The 21,029-nt window shown below is 36.3% G+C and overlaps 2 protein-coding genes across 2 annotated transcripts; both read left to right on the top strand.

The window, feature by feature from the left end:
• Positions 1-5,527: 5,527 nt before the first annotated feature.
• Positions 5,528-5,803, top strand: GCK72_025969 (uncharacterized protein; the record flags this gene model as incomplete). The annotated part of the gene is made up of 2 exons (XM_053736585.1): positions 5,528-5,611; positions 5,660-5,803. 2 exons carry the CDS (start codon positions 5,528-5,530, stop codon positions 5,801-5,803), a joined length of 228 nt encoding a protein of 75 aa, XP_053580151.1.
• Positions 5,804-6,077: 274 nt separating this feature from the next.
• Positions 6,078-6,592, top strand: GCK72_025968 (uncharacterized protein; the record flags this gene model as incomplete). The annotated part of the gene is made up of 3 exons (XM_053736584.1): positions 6,078-6,215; positions 6,264-6,438; positions 6,489-6,592. The coding sequence occupies 3 exons, from the start codon at positions 6,078-6,080 to the stop codon at positions 6,590-6,592; spliced, it is 417 nt and encodes a 138-aa protein (XP_053580150.1).
• Between the last annotated feature and the right edge of the window lie 14,437 nt (positions 6,593-21,029).

Here is a 21,029-nt window from a genome sequence, read left to right as displayed (position 1 = left end):
CCATTACTATTTATTCTTTTCATCAACGATATAGGAGACAAGCTAGAATCTGAATCGCTACTTTACGCTGATGACTTGAAAATCATATCTCCAAACGCGGCAACTATTCAAAAGGATTTTGATGAAGTTATCGGAGTGGGGGCCAAACGTGGCAAATGAAAGTAGCACCGTCGAAATGCGAATATATTACCTTCGTCAAATCCAAACGTACTAATTTGAGAGTGAACCCTAAGATCAATATTGAATTCGATGGTCTTCGCCTACCTCAATGTGATTATACACTGCGGGACATAAATATGGAGCCACTTGAATTTTCGATTTTTTTGGAAAAATTTTGTCGTTTTTAAAAATTCTTTAAACGTTATTAATGTACTTTCCGGGTCTCAAAACCGATACACTTGTTGAAATTTTGAAAGTTTTTGGTTTTTTGAAGTTTTTGAAAAAAGTGTGAGAAATTTGTGGGTGGTATCTGATCGATTTTGTGTACTTTGATCTCTGGGGGATACTCGAAACTTTGTACTTTGATCTCTGGGGAAGTCCACCCAAGAAGAAAATATGAGCCATCACAACTATGCGCGTAATTGATTATTTTGGTCGAAACAGCTGCTTTGTATGTATTTTATACAAATTTGCCATTTTTGTCCATTTTTGTTCATTTTTGCTTAACATTTGAATCTCCAAGTACTTTATAAGGCTCTATTCCAGTTTAGATGTCCTTTGAAAACTTGAACGTCCCAAAAAACACTTATACGTCCTTTGAAACATTTAAACGTCCTTTCAAATCCCAAATATGTTCAAAAATGTTTAAACGTCCCGCAAAACATTTAGACGTCCCAAAATACGTTTAGACGTCCCATTAAATATTGAGACGTTCCTGATTGGTAACACTGGTAGCTTCAGATGTCGTGGTGGTAAGACTTTGCAACTCAAAAACCCTCGAAATGTCAAATCGGTTGGTTTCCTCATTGGTACTTCCATGGAACTTTTAGGTACATTTTCAGGTGCACCAATAGGAAATGGATCGTGTTTCATCACTGTAGGATAAAGACTGAAAATACTATAGTTTTTGATGAAAGTAAAGCAGCAGATCACCTGACAACGTCTGCGTATCGTAGTGTTTTACCCTCATTGTTGGCGTATAGTCGAAAAACTTCGGTTCTACCGCCTGTCAGTGCTCTGTCACAGTGTAGAAGTCCCTAAATTCATTTATGTGCAGATGGTGTATGCATTGAAATCTTACCACAGCTTCATAGTCTCGAAAAAATGCGGCCATCTCAGGATTTCTCAAAAGCTGCTTCTTCACTTCACATTCCCATACAACTTTGACTGGGTGAAATTCACGAAGTGCATTCAAACGTTCCTCATCTTTCAGGCGAATTTCTTTGGCACTTTCACAACCGATCATGGATTCTTCTGAATAAGTGAACTCGTGTGCATGCCAGTAGCAGCCCTGAAATTGTGATTATTTAGGAATCTCGTAGCTGTGTGCACTTACGAAAAACTCAACGATGAGTCCTTGAGGATATTTTGGACATGGATGTACAAAACCATCCACTCGGTACCTCCCAATCTGAAAATTTTGCATTATCGTCTGTGAGCCTGTGTGCTTCACTCACCTTTTCTTCACCATACGTGGTTGACATGTTCAGCTGCACATCCTCTTTCGAAGCGAACCACGCCAAATATTTTTGACTGACTTCTGATGCATTCATTGATACTGACGGTTTCACATCCAAGACAATCGGTTTTTCTGAATCCAAATGATTTCGACGAAACACAAGAGCAGCTGCTGATGCCGCAGTCGTAGACTCCTGAAAGTGTTTGCGTGGTACAATTTTTACGGAAACTTACCTCCAGAAGACAAACGTTGGTGATTTTTTCAAATTCCGTCTCGAAGAGTCCCATTGAAGTTGCCAGAATGTATACGTCGTTGTAGCAATACTTGAAAATCTCTTCGACAAAGTTGAAAATTTTGCCTTCATCCCTTTGTGCACTCAAAAATGTTGAAAGTTGCTCTTTGACCGCAGACGATTTGTTGTCCATTGCGTAGTGACAATCTTCAGGAAGCGGTCCCACATAAGTGTAGTTTTCGGGTTTGATGAACAACACCGGAAAATCCCTGTAAATTTCAAGAATAACTTCACTCTGGTCTCACACTGTCATACCCCTTGACGGAATCCACATTGAACGTCTTTCCAAGTGAACTCAGACTCATTGACAGGTATCGAATTGAGTCAAGAAGTTTTACTCCATTGTGTTCCATGAAAATCAGTTTGGTTCCATCCATGACAAGTTTGGGTGAAGCTTTGTTGCTGGCAATCAAATTCTCGAGAATGAATTGACCATCGTACCTGAAATATACCACATCTTTGTAATTATAACCAACATCAAGATTTACCCAGATGCATTATGTGCCACGACAACCGCTCCTCGGTGGTGATCAGCAAACAGCCACTTTGTCATCTCACTTCCCACATCCACGTGTTGATTCTCGATGGTGATACATTCAATGACCTTCAATCAACCATCAGGTGCACATTTCGAGCACACCATGTTTCTTGCTGGTTCAATGTTATTTGGGATGAAGACTGCGCAGTCTGGGCAACAACGTAGAGCCACGAACAAGACGGGGTGTTGCTGTCCAGTTGATTCATCGGCTCTGCTCTGTAATTTTGAGGGTGTGAGCTCAATATTAGTGATATGCAAACCTCAATATCGAAATATACAGGACGTCGTGTCAGCTTTTTCTCATTTTTCTTTGAAATGGGCATGAGGCAACTGTGTGGTATAGTTCTCTGGCAGTTGCAGCGATAGCACCATTTCTGTCCACACTTGTGTGGATTGCCTTTGTTCGTGTAGAAGATGTCGTCGCATTTTCTACACACTGTCGTATACTCACATCGACTTTTGCCATTTTTTGGACCTGAAAGAAGTGATGTTGAGCTGGAGCGTTCCTATAACCAAGCGCCTACCTTTTTTGATGTGATTTTCATAGCAGATTTGCGATTTGAATAACACGGTGCATGTCTTGCATCGAGTTGGTTGATCACTCTCTGTAACAGGGCAATGACGTTGACCACATAAACGGTGAACCAGTGGACATTTATAGTGCTTTACAGTATTGCAATAACCTCTATTGCAGAGAGCACAATAGTAATCGGTCCGGAGTAGTGCACAAATACTTCTGACACCTCTATAGTGTCCATCGTCCAAGTATAGGGCCAGCTGTTTTTTGTCGCCAACGTATGGTCCTGAGTAGAATGGTATGGTGGAGTTCTTCACAAATACAATAAGCTGATGTGTTCCAGCAAAAACTGTGTTCTGAAAGCGCTCAACGTCCATCCTGCAGAAATTTGACGATTTCGAAACACCTGCTTGCTGTAAGTTTTCTGAAATTTAGTTGCTGAGTTTACCCTGAATCTTACCTCCTTCATAGCTTTCACCGCTTCGTAAACTTCTTGGCAAATGTGTGGTCGCTTGAAAGTCTTTCTCAGTGCATTGCGGTACTTGTTCTGACTTTCCTGTGTTCTACAGAGCTTCCAATTGTAGTACATCAGGGTCTGGTACAATGCATGAACCAGACAATCTTCGATTACTGAAAAATGTCCATAATGGTGATATTGACTTCAACAACGAAGTTCATAAAATGTTACCTTCGTTCGGCATGATGTTGGATCTGCGTTGCTTGACTTTGGGTAAGTCCTCGTTCAACACAAGCTCCAATTCACTCGATTTTCGTCGTTTTTCAAATACAGTGAGTTCCAGGATTTTGCCAGTGTCAAAGCGACGTTTACCACTACCAACTGGTGGATTGATGTATGTAAATCTGGCATTGATTTTTGGAGTTTCAAGTTCCAATACAGACTTGTTTGACTGTGACTGAAGAGCAAGACTTTGAACAATGTGTTCAGCCTTGATCCGGTCAATCGGCTGATAGCACAAGCCGACGCTTTCAGGAATCTCGCTTGATTCAAATACAATTCCCACTTTTGTGCGAGGATTATTGAATGGGTCATAGCGATGAGCGAGCTCTATCAAAGTTTCAGCAAACATTTCAGGACCTCGAGGATGAGTAGTCATAGAATCCGGAAGTTCCAAGCCTAGGGTACGTGAAATGATTCGACCTTCAAAATGACCCTTGGGTGTCTTTTCGTGGACGTCCAAAATACGGATCTTTGCTCCACCAATTTGTTCCTGGTAAAAGTTGACGTTAGTGACGACTTCAAAAACTTCTACACTTACCTCTTCAAAATTTTCAACCATCATGATTGTAGATCTTCTTGAAAATTAAGACAAGGACTGTATTGGTGTGGTTGATGATGATGATGTTGATGGAAATCAAGACCAGGTTGGGTTGATGATGACGATGTTGATGGAAATCAAGACAAGGTTGGGTTGATGAGGATGAGAATCAAGACAATGGTGGGATTGACGATGATGATGATGATGAAGATAAAGGTAAGTCGCGTCAAGAAAATCAGTGACGCTCACTTCGGAATGAAGTTTGTTATGGTTTTTGGAGTTGTGCTGATTGCCTTATATACCCCTGCATTCTCATCTGCTGTGTTCAATTACCCTCCAGGATTTGTCGGTTTGCCACATAATCAGTCGTTATAGCTCAAATTTCTCCTTATTTCATTGACCCATAGGAGACTTGGTGAAAGAGGGAAGTTTGTGTCCCGGTGTGGTGACTCATTCCCATCGTTTCTCAGTGAAACATGGATGGTTCCCACAGAGTATGTAGAATTCCTTGCTCTGTCGGCAAATCCCAATATATGCTGAATCTCGGAACAGTGAGTCATCATTGATGAGTCAACCTTGATGAGTCATCCTTGATGAGTCATCCTTGATGAGTCATCGCGAGAGGTCACTTTCAGGTTTTCAAACTTTCAATTCTGATGAGTCATCAAAACCAATTGTTCTGCGTTACGATTGTTGAGTTTGGTGTCATTTCATCGTTTCTCACAGTTTTCATGTGCATGAGTCTGATTTTCTGTTCTTGGAGAGAATGCTTCAGGTTTTCATGTTTCCGGAATTCTCTACCCTTGTTAAGGTAACCCCAGAATTTTTCATATTTCCAAATTTGTGAAGGTTCTCTTCGTGATCACACAGGATGCATTGCTCTGTACAATATTTCTATTCTTCGTTCAGTTCGTTTAGCGCTCGTTCAGATACAGAAAAGAATTCCGTGAACTCTACAATTCTTGAATTTATAGTGCATTTTTCAGGACATCACTGTTTCCAACCACGTTAGTTACTTTAGCAATTCAGCAAACGTTATTTCGATAGGCAAAATGTCTGTCTAATGCATGAGTACGGTCAAGCACTGGTGATCCATTTTTGAGAACTGTCGTACACACTCCTTCGTGAATTAGCTCCTTGGACCACATTGGAAAACTGTATGATTTCGAACCCGCTTCCAGATCTTCATTCCTTCTCATTTCCTTCTGCTCCACGATTGCATTGATCATCTCTCTGACAAGTGTGGTGATCGCGTTTTATCGCAGCAGCTCATTCCAAAAACACAATGGGTATTCAAAAACCCGCCGTTAGTAATGAAGTAGGCTCAGGGTATGTATATCAACCTAGTCCCCAAGATCAAGTTGGAGTGGTAAGGATTACAAACACTTGACAGTTGAAAAACCCCGAAATCGTTCAGGTTTCTTCGAATGGTCTGGATCAGTACTTTTATACATCCTCATCAACTCAAAAGCCTGAAAAGCCTGAAAAGAAATCTGAAGCCTACGTTTTCAACTTTGCCAAGGGTGCCATGCCTACCATCCACATTCAAGCAAAATCCTAGTTTGTTTGCTCATTGTTCTTCAGTCGTACACTTTGTGCAAAAATTTCTCCTGCTGTTGATGATTCATGCTTCACCTGGACCTTGCTTAATTGAATTTTTCAAGTTGACCCTCCCCTTTTTGTGGATGACTCATGTTTTCAGACACGTATTTAAGCGTGATGTACTTATCACTTTCTCATTTGCATCTTCACTTTTCCGACTTTCATATGCTTCTACTGTAGTGCTTTCTGTTCTTGATAAATGTTTTCCTCCAAATTTAGTGTGATTTTCAGAAATGTCTGGTGTTCTATCCGATTATGATACTCCTACTAAGCCCAAGATGAATGGTCAACGTGAGAAGCGTCCGTATTTTGAAGATGACGGAGAGACTAATCATGCACCGGCGAAGAAGAAGATTCCAAAAAAGAAGCATGTGAGTTGACCTTAATTCGTAGAAAAATCTGTATGATTCTGTTTATAGTGGCTATATGAGAAAGCTGCCGAGTCAATTATTCCTACTGAGGATCAAGCCAATGTTATTCCGGAACGTCTTTTCAAAGGATTGGACCCCCTCATCGTCTATATGTGTGTCCCATGCAAAAAGTTTAATTCGACCCACGAAACTGTCAAGGTTGAAGATGGAATGATCCAGATTCGTGAGTTTACTTGTATCAAAACTTCAAAAGTTTCAATTTTCAAATTCCAGCTCTCGCTCTCTGCACCGTGTGTCGTTCCCATCTCATTGTCCAGAAAAACATGAAGTTCTTCCAGCACGATTGCCCATCACTCAAGAAGGAACACAATCTGTGAATTTGATAATTTTCGTTCTTGGTCTATATATACTTCTTGTGTGCACACCTCTTTTTTTTTTTTTGAATGAGTGTGTAGGTTTGTGTCTTGCGTAAATTATGAGTAATGAAAAGTGGGACTGTTTGAAAGTGTTGCATTGTTGGTGTAGCATCCTCATCACTACTCTATAAATTTCTGGAACTGTAGAACTGTGTAGCCAATTTTGCGTACATCTGAGTAAGTTGTCTCGTTGGTTTCTATTTGGGGGTTAACTACAATGATCGTCGTCCAGTTTTTGTAGATGCATACAGGGTGATAGTCTCTAGCCTGAACCAATTGAAATTGAACGGAAGTTGAGAAATTTTCTGGGAACAATGACGTAATGAATATGAAATGAAATGAAGTTCACATGACTTCGCAAGAGCATATGAAACATGACTTTGCAAGAGCAAACGAAACATAACTTCGCAAGAGCATAAACGCAAAAGCATAGTTGTGCATCGTTTCAGAATATTCAGAAACCTGAATTTCCGCACCCATAACTTAAAACCTTGTCTATAAAGTGATATGCTTGAAATGTAAAACTGGCGGGCATGTATTCACAAAAGTTTACACCCGGTGATAACGCTAATCAGAGGATCGTGTATTTTTAAGACAAATCTACGTAGACTTTTGTTTTCTACAACAAATTTTGGTTTACCCATAATTGGTAACCCATTGCAAAGTCGTGAACGACCACGTCGCACCATCCATTACCATGGTTTAGATGCCCTTACACTGGTATCCCCCATGCTCCTCCCCTCCTACACTGGTGGTCTGCGACTCCCCTTCCATGCGTGTGTCCTTTAACCCCCGGTCTTACCTCTCTAAAAAGGAATAAAAAAAAGGATGAAAGTGAATTAAGACAAGAGTTTATCTAAAAGTTTCCCTGCAGCAGAAGAGACAAGTCTCGACCCCAGACTTATAGGAAAAAGGAATTAAAAAAGGAGGAGAGAAAATTAAGAGAAGAGTTTATCTAGAAGTTTCCCTGCAGCAGAAGAGACAAGTCTCAACCCCAGACTTATAGGAAAAAGGAATTAAAAAAGGAGGAGAGAGAATTAAGACAAGAGTTTATCTAGAAGTTTCCCTGCAGCGGAAGAGACGAGTCTCGACCCCAGACTTATAGGAAAAAGGAATAAAAAAAAAAGGAGAGAGAATTAAGAGAAGAGTTTATCTAGAAGTTTCCCTGCAGCGGAAGAGGGAAGTCTCGACCCCAGACTTATAGGAAAAAGGAATAAAAAAAAAGAAGGAGAGAGAATTAAGAGAAGAGTTTATCTAGAAGTTTCCCTGCAGCGGAAGAGACGAGTCTCGACCCCAGACTTATAGGAAAAAGGAATAAAAAAAAGGATGAAAGTGAGTTAAGACAAGAGTTTATCTAGAAGTTTCCCTGCAGCAGAAGAGGGAAGTCTCGACCCCAGACTTATAGGAAAAAGGAATAAAAAAAAGAAGGAGAGAGAATTAAGAGAAGAGTTTATCTAGAAGTTTCCCTGCAGCAGAAGAGGGAAGTCTCGACCCCAGACTTATAGGAAAAAGGAATAAAAAAAAGAAGGAGAGAGAATTAAGAGAAGAGTTTATCTAGAAGTTTCCCTGCAGCGGAAGAGGGAAGTCTCGACCCCAGACTTATAGGAAAAAGGAATAAAAAAAAGAAGGAGAGAGAATTAAGAGAAGAGTTTATCTAGAAGTTTCCCTGCAGCAGAAGAGGGAAGTCTCGACCCCAGACTTATAGGAAAAAGGAATAAAAAAAAGAAGGAGAGAGAATTAAGAGAAGAGTTTATCTAGAAGTTTCCCTGCAGCGGAAGAGGGAAGTCTCGACCCCAGACTTATAGGAAAAAGGAATAAAAAAAAGAAGGAGAGAGAATTAAGAGAAGAGTTTATCTAGAAGTTTCCCTGCAGCAGAAGAGGGAAGTCTCGACCCCAGACTTATAGGAAAAAGGAATAAAAAAAAGAAGGAGAGAGAATTAAGAGAAGAGTTTATCTAGAAGTTTCCCTGCAGCAGAAGAGGGAAGTCTCGACCCCAGACTTATAGGAAAAAGGAATAAAAAAAAGAAGGAGAGAGAATTAAGAGAAGAGTTTATCTAGAAGTTTCCCTGCAGCGGAAGAGGGAAGTCTCGACCCCAGACTTATAGGAAAAAGGAATAAAAAAAAGAAGGAGAGAGAATTAAGAGAAGAGTTTATCTAGAAGTTTCCCTGCAGCGGAAGAGACGAGTCTGTTGTCAACTATTTCCCAGACGATAAATTCGTCGACAACTTAAAGGCTGAATGATAGTCCCCATATGGTTTTCCCCGCAAAACTAGGACTATCATCGCCTCACTAATCTCTTATTTAAATCTGTTCACTAATTTATATTATTTATCTCTTTTTAATCTCCTGTTATCAGGAATATTCAAATAATATTATTTAAACTACCGCCTTTTTATTCCCTTTCGTCAGTAAACGCGCTCCGCCGCACAGCGGCGGGCGCGCTCTCTCCCCCATTCACTTCAACTCGCTCTTCGAGTGAGTCGTGCTTCTACGATTGTAGAATGAGTGAGAGATTGTGAAGTCACGCTAGAATATCTCCATTTTTTTTTCAGGAGTATTCTAGTAGTTTTACGCGCAAACTGACGCTAGTCAACCCACTTTCTCCTCCCTTTTTAAGCCTTATTAGGCCAATTTTCTGTGATCCGCTGTTCTATGCCTCTTCAAGTCTACTCACGACCCGCGGCTCATCAGTAGGACACTTTCTAAATATAATACTTTCTTTCTTTATTTTAATCTTCTTCTTTCGTAATAAATGGGTCAATGTCTTAAATTTGTGTTCTGTTGTCGCACCGCTCATCTCACACTTTATTTATTTATTTACTTCAAGGGATAGGAGGCTATAAGATACAAAGAAGACTTGAAGCATATCCCTCACGAGATAGTCTCAAGTAAAGAAGAAAAAAAATGGACTAATAAGGTGCATGTCATAAAAAGAGTAACGGGGGGGAAGGCAACAATTGAAATGAATACAACGGGTTCGAACTGAGATATGGAATTGCGATCAAGGGGAATTAAAGGAACTAGGCAATTAAAGGCAGGGAATAGAAAAAAACTGTTAATTATGCAACAAGAAGGGAGCAAGAAATATTAGAACCGGGTGATTGAGGAATCAAGTAAAATGATAAATTGTGAGGGAGAAAGAAAAATATTTACATTGTAGGTAATGGCATTCCAAAACGGAACAGTAAAAGAGAAAAAGTTATCAGATAGAGGAGATAGATAGACAAGAGACATGGGTCTTCTGGGAGAGTTTGAGAGTCTGACAATGGTATTAAGGAAGGGGAAGTGAGATGCGCCAGCAATGAATTTGTAAAGTAAGAGTAATTGGGATTTGAGTCTACGGTGTCTAATGGAGTGCATTGAGAGGAGTTCAAGACGTTGCGAGTAGGAAGAGAAAGAGATGTTGCAACGCTGGAGAGTTTTTCTAGAGTATACTCTGAGGGTGGATTCCAGAAGTCTAGAGAGATGAGATGAGGGGGAAAGGCAGAAAATAACAGAGCAATACTCCAAGATAGGAAGAACATAAGTTTTAAATAAGAATGAGTAGAAAGCAGGATTATTAGACTTGAAGGATTTTAAAATCTGGGAGCAACGAAGTCGGGCAAGAGCCACGGTTCGACTAATGTGAGCACGGAACTTGAGATCAGGTTCAACAAGCAAGCCAAGATCACGAACGGAGTTTGAGTCCAGAATGGGAGAACCCGCGATAAGGAACTGATGATGAGGGTTGAGAGAACCTAAGCGAAGTAAACCCGTTTTGGAATGAGCAAGAGGAAGGAAATTGGATTCAGCCCATGTAGAGACTAAATCAATGCCTGCTTGAAGACTGGACGGGAGGTGCGAGTAGATTTTAATATCATCAGCATAGGCAGCCACATGCAGGTGAGGAATATCATTCAAACTGAGTAACAAATCGTTGATGAACAAGAGAAAGAGTAAAGGGCCAGATACGGAACCTTGGGGAACCCCCGAGGAGATAGATGCGGGAGAGGGATCAATGAAGCTGTTGACTTTAACGGAAAAGGATCTAGAGGAAAGAAAGTCAGAAAACCATGCTACAAAGGGAGGGGAAATGCCAAAAGAGGAAAGCTTGTTGAGAAGAAGGTTGTGGGGAACTTGGTCAAAAGCTTTCTGGAAATCAAAGAACACTACATCAAGGGTTTTGTGAGTTTTAAGAATAATATTGTAATTGGATATGACCTGAACTAAAGAAGAGGCGCAGGACCGTTTAGCTAAGAAACCATGTTGATGAACTGAAAGCTTATGAGCAAAATCAGATTTGATGCGATTACAGATGATGCGCTCGAAGATTCTAGAGAAGGGATCAGTAAGGCTTATCGGACGGTAGTTATTAGGAAAACTGGCATTACCTTTCTTGAGGACAGGGGTCACTACGGCTTTTTTCCATGATTGTGGGACAGTAGAGGTGCGGAAGGAATCATTGAAGACAATGGATAGGGGAAGGGCAAGAGTAGTGGCGCATTTCTTGATAAGAAGAAAGTTGGCAAGATGGGGTGAGAAACCACAGCGGGGCGGCAGTTTACGTAAGGAGTTCTCAATTACCCACGGCGCAAACATATCAGAATCTTGTAGGTCAATGGGATGAGATGCTGAAGGGTTTACTGAGGAGGAGAAATCAGAGACATTAGGAACTGCTGTGGGGTTTTTAAAATTGGATGAGAAGGCAGTAGTGAAGATGGCGGCTTTCTCGGAGTCTGTACTGACGATTCTACCAAGATGGGAGAGAGAAGGAATTCCAGAAGTGCATCTTAATCTTCTAGTTATGAGAGAACGGGCAGCAAAGCTGTGAGGGGAGTTGAGTATCCGTTTTTCAGTTCTGGCATAGTTGCATCTAATAGATCTGGTCAGAACTCTTATTCAAGAATTGAGGGTATGAACATCACTGAAGGACGAGCTAGGGGAGGCAATGAGTTGCGCAAGACGACTACGTGCTCGACGCAACTGGCGAATAAGGTTAGAGGACGGTTTAGGTTTTGGCAATGTTCTAGAAGGGGTGTGGGTCTTGATTAGGTCAGAAAGAATGCAAATAAACTTGTCAAATTTGGCAGAAGAAGAATGAAGGGTACTGAATATAACATCCCAGTCAATGGAAGCAAGATCAGAATTAAGGAGACTGTAATTACATTTTCTGTAGTCAAGTAGAGAAGAATCAGAAGCTGGAGGAGGATCAAAGCGAGTGGAAGCCGCAGAGCCCGGGAAAACGGAGAAATTGACGCTGAAGTGGTCAGAATTCAAAAGTGGAGGGTGGCAGACGGGAGGCAAAAGAGCTAAATCATTGCAAGTGATTACTAAATCAAGAATGTTGGAAGTAAGAGAGGTAGAACGGGTAGGAAAATCGACAAGTTGAGAGAGTCCCTTGGAAACTAAAAAATCAGAGAAAGGATGCCGGGATGCAGAATCCTGCCAGTCAACAGATGGGAGGTTAAAGTCTCCAATTAATAATGAGGAGGATAGAGGTATGAGAGAGTCTAAATGAGTAATGAGAGAGGAGAGTTCGGAGGATTTGCAATCGGGAGGGCGGTAGACAAGGATTACAGTAAATGGCGAGAATTTAGGCTGGTTATAACTAGAAGCTGAGGAAGAGACAAGACAGGCGGCAATTTCGGATTGATGCAAGGGATAGTGGTGGTCAAGGTTGGTGGGGATAGGAGTCAGGCACACGGTATTTTTGAAAAGGAAAGCAACTCCCCCGCCACTGGATTTGCGGTGAAGGGATTGCATACGATCACAGCGAATTATAGAAATGTTACGAGATATGAACAGAGAGGAAGGGATGGAGTCAGTGAGAAATGTCTCAGTAAGTGCAATGATATCGTGGGAGGAAGCAATGAAGAGATCAATAAGAAGATTCTTCTATTTTGGATACTTGGTTTCTATTTTGGATACTTTGCTTCTATTTTGGATACTTTGCTTCTATTTTGGATACTTTGTTTCTATTTTGGATACTTTGCTTCTATTTTGGATACTTGGTTTCTATTTTGGATAATTGGTTTCTATTTTGGATACTTTGCTTCTATTTTGGATACTTGTCTTCTATTTTGGATACTTTGTTTCTATTTTGGATACTTGGTTTCTAGTTTGGATACTTGTCTTTTATTTTGGATAATTGGTTTCTATTTTGGATACTTTGCTTCTATTTTGGATACTTGCCTTCTATTTTGGATACTTTGCTTCTATTTTGGATACTTGGTTTCTATTTTGGATACTTTGCTTCTAGTTTAAATACTTGGTTTCTATTTTGGATACTTTGCTTCTATTTTGGATACTTGGTTTCTATTTTGGATACTATGCTTCTATTTTGGATACTTTGCTTCTATTTTGGATACTTGTCTTCTATTTTGGATACTTGTCTTCTATTTTGGATACTTGTCTTCTATTTTGGATACTTTGGTTCTATTTTGGATACTTTGCTTCTATTTTAGATACTTGTATTCTATTTTGGATACTTGGTTTCTATTTAGGATACTTTGCTTCTATTTTGGATACTTTGTTTCTATTTTGGATACTTTGCTTCTAGTTTAAATACTTGGTTTCTATTTTGGATACTTTGCTTCTATTTTAGATACTTGTATTCTATTTTGGATAGTTGTCTTCTATTTTGGATACTTTGTTTCTATTTTGGATACTTGGTTTCTAGTTTGGATACTTGTCTTCTATTTTGGATACTTTGTTTCTATTTTGGATACTTGGTTTCTAGTTTGGATACTTGTCTTTTATTTTGGATACTTTGTTTCTATTTTGGATACTTGGTTTCTATTTTGGATACTTTGCTTCTATTTTGGATACTTTGTTTCTATTTTGGATACTTTGGTTCTATTTTGGATACTTGGTTTTTATTTTGGATACTTTGCTTCTATTTTGGATACTTGGTTTCTATTTTGGATAATTGGTTTCTATTTTGGATACTTGGTTTCTATTTTGGATACTTGTCTTCTATTTTGGATACTTTGCTTCTATTTTGGATACTTTGGTTCTATTTTGGATACTTTGCTTCTATTTTAGATACTTGTATTCTATTTTGGATACTTGGTTTCTATTTTGGATACTTTGCTTCTATTTTGGATACTTGGTTTCTATTTTGGATACTTTGCTTCTATTTTGGATACCTGGTTTCTATTTTGGATACTTGGTTTCTATTTTGGATACTTTGCTTCTATTTTGGATACTTGGTTTCTATTTTGGATACTTGGTTTCTATTTTGGATACTTGGTTTCTATTTTGGATACTTGTCTTCTATTTTGGATACTTTGCTTCTATTTTGGATACTTGTCTTCTATTTTGGATACTTTGGTTCTATCTTGGATACTTTGCTTCTATTTTGGATACTTTGGTTCTATTTTGGATACTTTGCTTCTATTTTAGATACTTGTATTCTATTTTGGATACTTGGTTTCTATTTTGGATACTTGGTTTCTATTTTGGATACTTTGGTTCTATCTTGGATACTTTGCTTCTATTTTGGATACTTTGGTTCTATTTTGGATACTTTGCTTCTATTTTAGATACTTGTATTCTATTTTGGATACTTGGTTTCTATTTTGGATACTTGTCTTCTATTTTGGATACTTTGGTTCTATCTTGGATACTTTGCTTCTATTTTGGATACTTTGGTTCTATTTTGGATACTTTGCTTCTATTTTAGATACTTGTATTCTATTTTGGATACTTTGCTTCTATTTTGGATACTTGTCTTCTATTTTGGATACTTTGGTTCTATCTTGGATACTTTGCTTCTATTTTGGATACTTTGGTTCTATTTTGGATACTTTGCTTCTATTTTAGATACTTGTATTCTATTTTGGATACTTGGTTTCTATTTTGGATACTTGTCTTCTATTTTGGATACTTTGCTTCTAGTTTAAATACTTGGTTTCTATTTTGGATACTTTGCTTCTATTTTGGATACTTGGTTTCTATTTTGGATACTTTTATTCTATTTTGGATACTTTTCTTCTATTTTGGATACTTGTCTTCTATTTTGGATACTTTGATTCTATTTTGGATACTTTGCTTCTATTTTGGATACTTGGTTTTTATTTTGGATACTTTGCTTCTATTTTGGATACTTGTCTTCTATTTTGGATACTTTGATTCTATTTTGGATACTTTGCTTCTATTTTGGATACTTGGTTTCTAGTTTGGATACTTGGTTTCTATTTTGGATACTTGTCTTCTATTTTGGATACTTTGTTTCTATTTTGAATACTTTGCTTCTATTTTGGATACTTTGCTTCTATTTTGGATACTTGGTTTCTATTTTGGATACTTTGCTTCTATTTTGGATACTTGGTTTCTAGTTTGGATACTTGGTTTCTATTTTGGATACTTTGCTTCTATTTTGGATACTTTGTTTCTATTTTGGATACTTTGCTTCTATTTTGGATACTTTGCTTCTATTTTGGATACTTGGTTTCTATTTTGGATACTTTGCTTCTATTTTGGATACTTGGTTTCTAGTTTGGATACTTGGTTTCTATTTTGGATACTTTGCTTCTATTTTGGATACTTTGTTTCTATTTTGGATACTTTGCTTCTATTTTGGATACTTTGCTTCTATTTTGGATACTTGGTTTCTATTTTGGATACTTTGCTTCTATTTTGGATACTTGGTTTCTAGTTTGGATACTTGGTTTCTATTTTGGATACTTTGCTTCTATTTTGGATACTTTGTTTCTATTTTGGATACTTTGCTTCTATTTTGGATACTTTGCTTCTATTTGGATACTTTGTTTCTATTTGGATACTTTGCTTCTATTTTGGATACTTGGTTTCTATTTTGGATACTTTGCTTCTATTTTGGATACTTGGTTTCTATTTTGGATACTTGGTTTCTAGTTTGGATACTTGGTTTCTATTTTGGATACTTTGCTTCTATTTTGGATACTTTGTTTCTATTTTGAATACTTTGCTTCTATTTTGGATACTTTGCTTCTATTTTGGATACTTGGTTTCTATTTTGGATACTTTGCTTCTATTTTGGATACTTGGTTTCTAGTTTGGATACTTGGTTTCTATTTTGGATACTTTGCTTCTATTTGGATACTTTGTTTCTATTTTGGATACTTTGCTTCTATTTTGGATACTTTGCTTCTATTTGGATACTTTGTTTCTATTTTGGATACTTTGCTTCTATTTTGGATACTTGGTTTCTATTTTGGATACTTTGCTTCTATTTTGGATACTTGGTTTCTATTTTGGATACTTGGTTTCTAGTTTGGATACTTGGTTTCTATTTTGGATACTTGTCTTCTATTTTGGATACTTTGTTTCTATTTTGAATACTTTGCTTCTATTTTGGATACTTTGCTTCTATTTTGGATACTTGGTTTCTATTTTGGATACTTTGCTTCTATTTTGGATACTTGGTTTCTATTTGGATACTTTGCTTCTATTTTGGATACTTTGCTTCTATTTTGGATACTTTGTTTCTATTTTGGATACTTTGCTTCTATTTTGGATACTTGGTTTCTATTTTGGATACTTTGCTTCTATTTTGGATACTTGGTTTCTATTTTGGATACTTTGCTTTTATTTTGGATACTTGGTTTCTAGTTTGGATACTTGGTTTCTATTTTGGATACTTTGCTTCTATTTTGGATACTTGGTTTCTAGTTTGGATACTTGGTTTCTATTTTGGATACTTTGCTTCTATTTTGGATACTTTGTTTCTATTTTGGATACTTTGCTTCTATTTTGGATACTTTGCTTCTATTTTGGATACTTGTCTTCTATTTTGGATACTTTGGTTCTATCTTGGATACTTTGCTTCTATTTTGGATACTTTGGTTCTATTTTGGATACTTTGCTTCTATTTTAGATACTTGTATTCTATTTTGGATACTTGGTTTCTATTTTGGATACTTGTCTTCTATTTTGGATACTTTGGTTCTATCTTGGATACTTTGCTTCTATTTTGGATACTTTGGTTCTATTTTGGATACTTTGCTTCTATTTTAGATACTTGTATTCTATTTTGGATACTTGGTTTCTATTTTGGATACTTGTCTTCTATTTTGGATACTTTGCTTCTAGTTTAAATACTTGGTTTCTATTTTGGATACTTTGCTTCTATTTTGGATACTTGGTTTCTATTTTGGATACTTTGCTTCTATTTTGGATAATTGGTTTCTATTTTGGATACTTTTATTCTATTTTGGATACTTTTCTTCTATTTTGGATACTTGTCTTCTATTTTGGATACTTTGTTTCTATTTGGATACTTTGCTTCTATTTGGATACTTGGTTTTTATTTTGGATACTTTGCTTCTATTTTGGATACTTTGTTTCTATTTTGGATACTTGGTTTCTAGTTTGGATACTTTGGTTCTATTTTGGATACTTTGCTTCTAGTTTAAATACTTGGTTTCTATTTTGGATACTTTGCTTCTATTTTAGATACTTGTATTCTATTTTGGATACTTGTCTTCTATTTTGCATACTTTGCTTCTATTTTGGATACTTGTCTTCTATTTTGGATACTTTGTTTCTATTTTGGATACTTGGTTTCTAGTTTGGATACTTGTCTTTTATTTTGGATACTTTGTTTCTATTTCGGATACTTGGTTTCTATTTTGGATACTTTGCTTCTATTTTGGATACTTTGTTTCTATTTTGGATACTTTGGTTCTATTTTGGATACTTGGTTTTTATTTTGGATACTTTGCTTCTATTTTGGATACTTGGTTTCTATTTTGGATACTTTGTTTCTATTTTGGATAATTGGTTTCTATTTTGGATACTTGGTTTCTATTTTGGATACTTGTCTTCTATTTTGGATACTTTGCTTCTATTTTGGATACTTTGGTTCTATTTTGGATACTTTGTTTCTATTTGGATACTTTGCTTCTAGTTTAAATACTTGGTTTCTATTTTGGATACTTTGCTTCTATTTGGATACTTGGTTTCTATTTTGGATACTTTGCTTCTATTTTGGATACCTGGTTTCTATTTTGGATACTTTGCTTCTATTTTGGATACTTGGTTTCTATTTTGGATACTTGGTTTCTATTTTGGATACTTGGTTTCTAGTTTGGATACTTGGTTTCTATTTTGGATACTTTGCTTCTATTTTGGATACTTTGCTTCTATTTTGGATACTTGGTTTCTATTTTGGATACTTTGCTTCTATTTTGGATACTTTGCTTCTATTTTGGATACTTGGTTTCTAGTTTGGATACTTTGCTTCTATTTTGGATACTTTGCTTCTATTTTGGATACTTTGTTTCTATTTTGGATACTTTGCTTCTATTTTGGATACTTGGTTTCTATTTTGGATACTTTGCTTCTATTTTGGATACTTGGTTTCTATTTTGGATACTTTGCTTCTATTTTGGATACCTGGTTTCTATTTTGGATACTTTGCTTCTATTTGGATACCTGGTTTGCTATTTTGGATACTTGGTTTCTATTTTGGATACTTGGTTTCTATTTTGGATACTTTGCTTCTATTTTGGATACTTGGTTTCTATTTTGGATACTTTGCTTCTATTTTGGATACTTTGCTTCTATTTTGGATACTTGGTTTCTAGTTTGGATACTTGGTTTCTATTTTGGATACTTTGTTTCTATTTTGGATACTTTGCTTCTATTTTGGATACTTGGTTTCTATTTGGATACTTTGCTTCTATTTTGGATACTTGGTTTCTATTTTGGATACTTGCTTCTATTTGGATACTTGGTTTCTAGTTGGATACTTTGCTTCTATTTTGGATACCTGGTTTCTATTTTGGATACTTTGCTTCTATTTTGGATACTGGTTTCTATTTTGGATACTTGGTTTCTATTTGGATACTTGGTTTCTATTTTGGATACTTTGCTTCTATTTTGGATACTTGGTTTCTATTTTGGATACTTGCTTCTATTTTGGATACTTGGTTTCTATTTTGGATATTTGCTTCTATTTTGGATACTTTGCTTCTATTTTGGATACTTGTTTCTATTTTGGATACTTTGCTTCTATTTGGATACTTGGTTTCTATTTTGGATACTTTGCTTCTATTTTGGATACTTGGTTTCTATTTTGGATACTTTGCTTCTATTTTGGATACTTGGTTTCTATTTGGATACTTGGTTTCTATTTTGGATACTTTGTTTCTATTTGGATACTTTGCTTCTATTTTGGATACTTGGTTTCTATTTTGGATACTTGTTTCTATTTTGGATACTTTGCTTCTATTTTGGATACTTGTTTCTATTTTGGATACTTTGCTTCTATTTTGGATACTTGGTTTCTATTTGGATACTTTGCTTCTATTTTGGATACTTGGTTTCTATTTTGGATACTTTGCTTCTATTTGGATACTTGCTTCTATTTTGGATACTTGGTTTCTTTTGGATACTTGGTTTCTATTTGGATACTTGCTTCTATTTTGGATACTTGGTTTCTATTTTGGATACTTTGCTTCTATTTTGGATACTTGGTTTCTATTTTGGATACTTTGCTTCTATTTTGGATACTTGGTTTATTTTGGATACTTTGCTTCTATTTTGGATACTTTGTTTCTATTTTGGATACTTGCTTCTATTTTGGATACTTGGTTTCTATTTGGATACTTTGCTTCTATTTTGGATACTTGTTTCTATTTTGGATACTTGGTTTCATTTTGGATACTTGGTTTCTATTTTGGATACTTTGCTTCTATTTTGGATACTTGGTTTCTATTTTGGATACTTGCTTCTATTTTGGATACTTGGTTTCTATTTGGATACTTTGCTTCTATTTTGGATACTTGGTTTCTATTTTGGATACTTTGCTTCTATTTTGGATACTTTTTTCTTTTGGATACTTGCTTCTATTTTGGATACTTGTTTCTATTTTGGATACTTTGCTTCTATTTTGGATACTTGGTTTCTATTTTGGATACTTGGTTTCTATTTTGGATACTTTGCTTCTATTTTGGATACTTTGTTTCTATTTTGGATACTTTGCTTCTATTTTGGATACTTGGTTTCTATTTTGGATACTTTGCTTCTTTTGGATACTTGGTTTCTATTTTGGATACTTTGCTTCTATTTTGGATACTTGGTTTCTATTTTGGATACTTGGTTTCTATTTTGGATACTTGTCTTCTATTTTGGATACTTTGTTTCTATTTTGGATACTTTGCTCTATTTTGGATACTTGGTTTCTATTTTGGATACTTTGCTTCTATTTTGGATACTTGGTTTCTATTTTGGATACTTGCTTCTATTTTGGATACTTGGTTTCTATTTTGGATACTTTGCTTCTATTTTGGATACTTGTTTCTTTGGATACTTTGCTTCTATTTTGGATACTTTGCTTCTATTTTGGATACTTTGCTTCTATTTTGGATATTTGCTTCTATTTTGGATACTTGGTTTCTATTTTGGATACTTTGCTTCTATTTTGGATACTTGGTTTCTATTTGGATACTTTGCTTCTATTTTGGATACTTGGTTCTATTTTGGATACTTTGCTTCTATTTTGGATACTTGGTTTCTATTTTGGATACTTTGCTTCTATTTTGGATACTTTGTTTCTATTTGGATACTTTGCTTCTATTTTGGATACTGGTTTCTATTTTGGATACTTGGTTTCTATTTTGGATACTTTGCTTCTATTTTGGATATTGTTTCTATTTTGGATACTTTGCTTCTATTTTGGATACTTGGTTTCTATTTTGGATACTTTGCTTCTATTTTGGATACTTGGTTTCTATTTTGGATACTTTGCTTCTATTTTGGATACTTGGTTTCTTTGGATACTTGGTTTCTATTTTGGATACTTGCTTCTATTTTGGATACTTTGCTTCTATTTTGGATACTTGGTTTCTATTTTGGATACTTTGCTTCTATTTTGGATACTTGGTTTCTATTTGGATACTTTGCTTCTATTTTGGATACTTTGCTTCTATTTTGGATACTTGGTTCTATTTTGGATACTTTGCTTCTATTTTGGATACTTTGCTTCTATTTTGGATACTTGGTTTCTATTTTGGATACTTTGCTTCTATTTTGGATACTTGCTTCTATTTTGGATACTTGCTTCTATTTTGGATACTTTGTTTCTATTTTGGATATTGCTTCTATTTTGGATACTTGGTTCTATTTTGGATACTTTGCTTCTATTTTGGATACTTGGTTTCTATTTTGGATACTTTGCTTCTATTTTGGATACTTGTTTCTAGTTTGGATACTTGGTTCTATTTTGGATACTTTGCTTCTATTTTGGATACTTGGTTTCTATTTTGGATACTTGGTTTCTATTTTGGATACTTTGCTTCTATTTTGGATACTTTGTTTCTATTTTGGATACTTTGCTTCTATTTTGGATACTTTGCTTCTATTTTGGATACTTGGTTTCTATTTTGGATACTTGGTTTCTATTTTGGATACTTGCTTCTATTTTGGATACTT

The sequence above is a fragment of the Caenorhabditis remanei genome, chromosome X, assembly GCF_010183535.1.
Source record: "Caenorhabditis remanei strain PX506 chromosome X, whole genome shotgun sequence".
Classification (NCBI taxonomy): Eukaryota; Metazoa; Nematoda; class Chromadorea; order Rhabditida; family Rhabditidae; genus Caenorhabditis; species Caenorhabditis remanei.
This window is presented reverse-complemented; position numbering and strand designations above follow the sequence as displayed.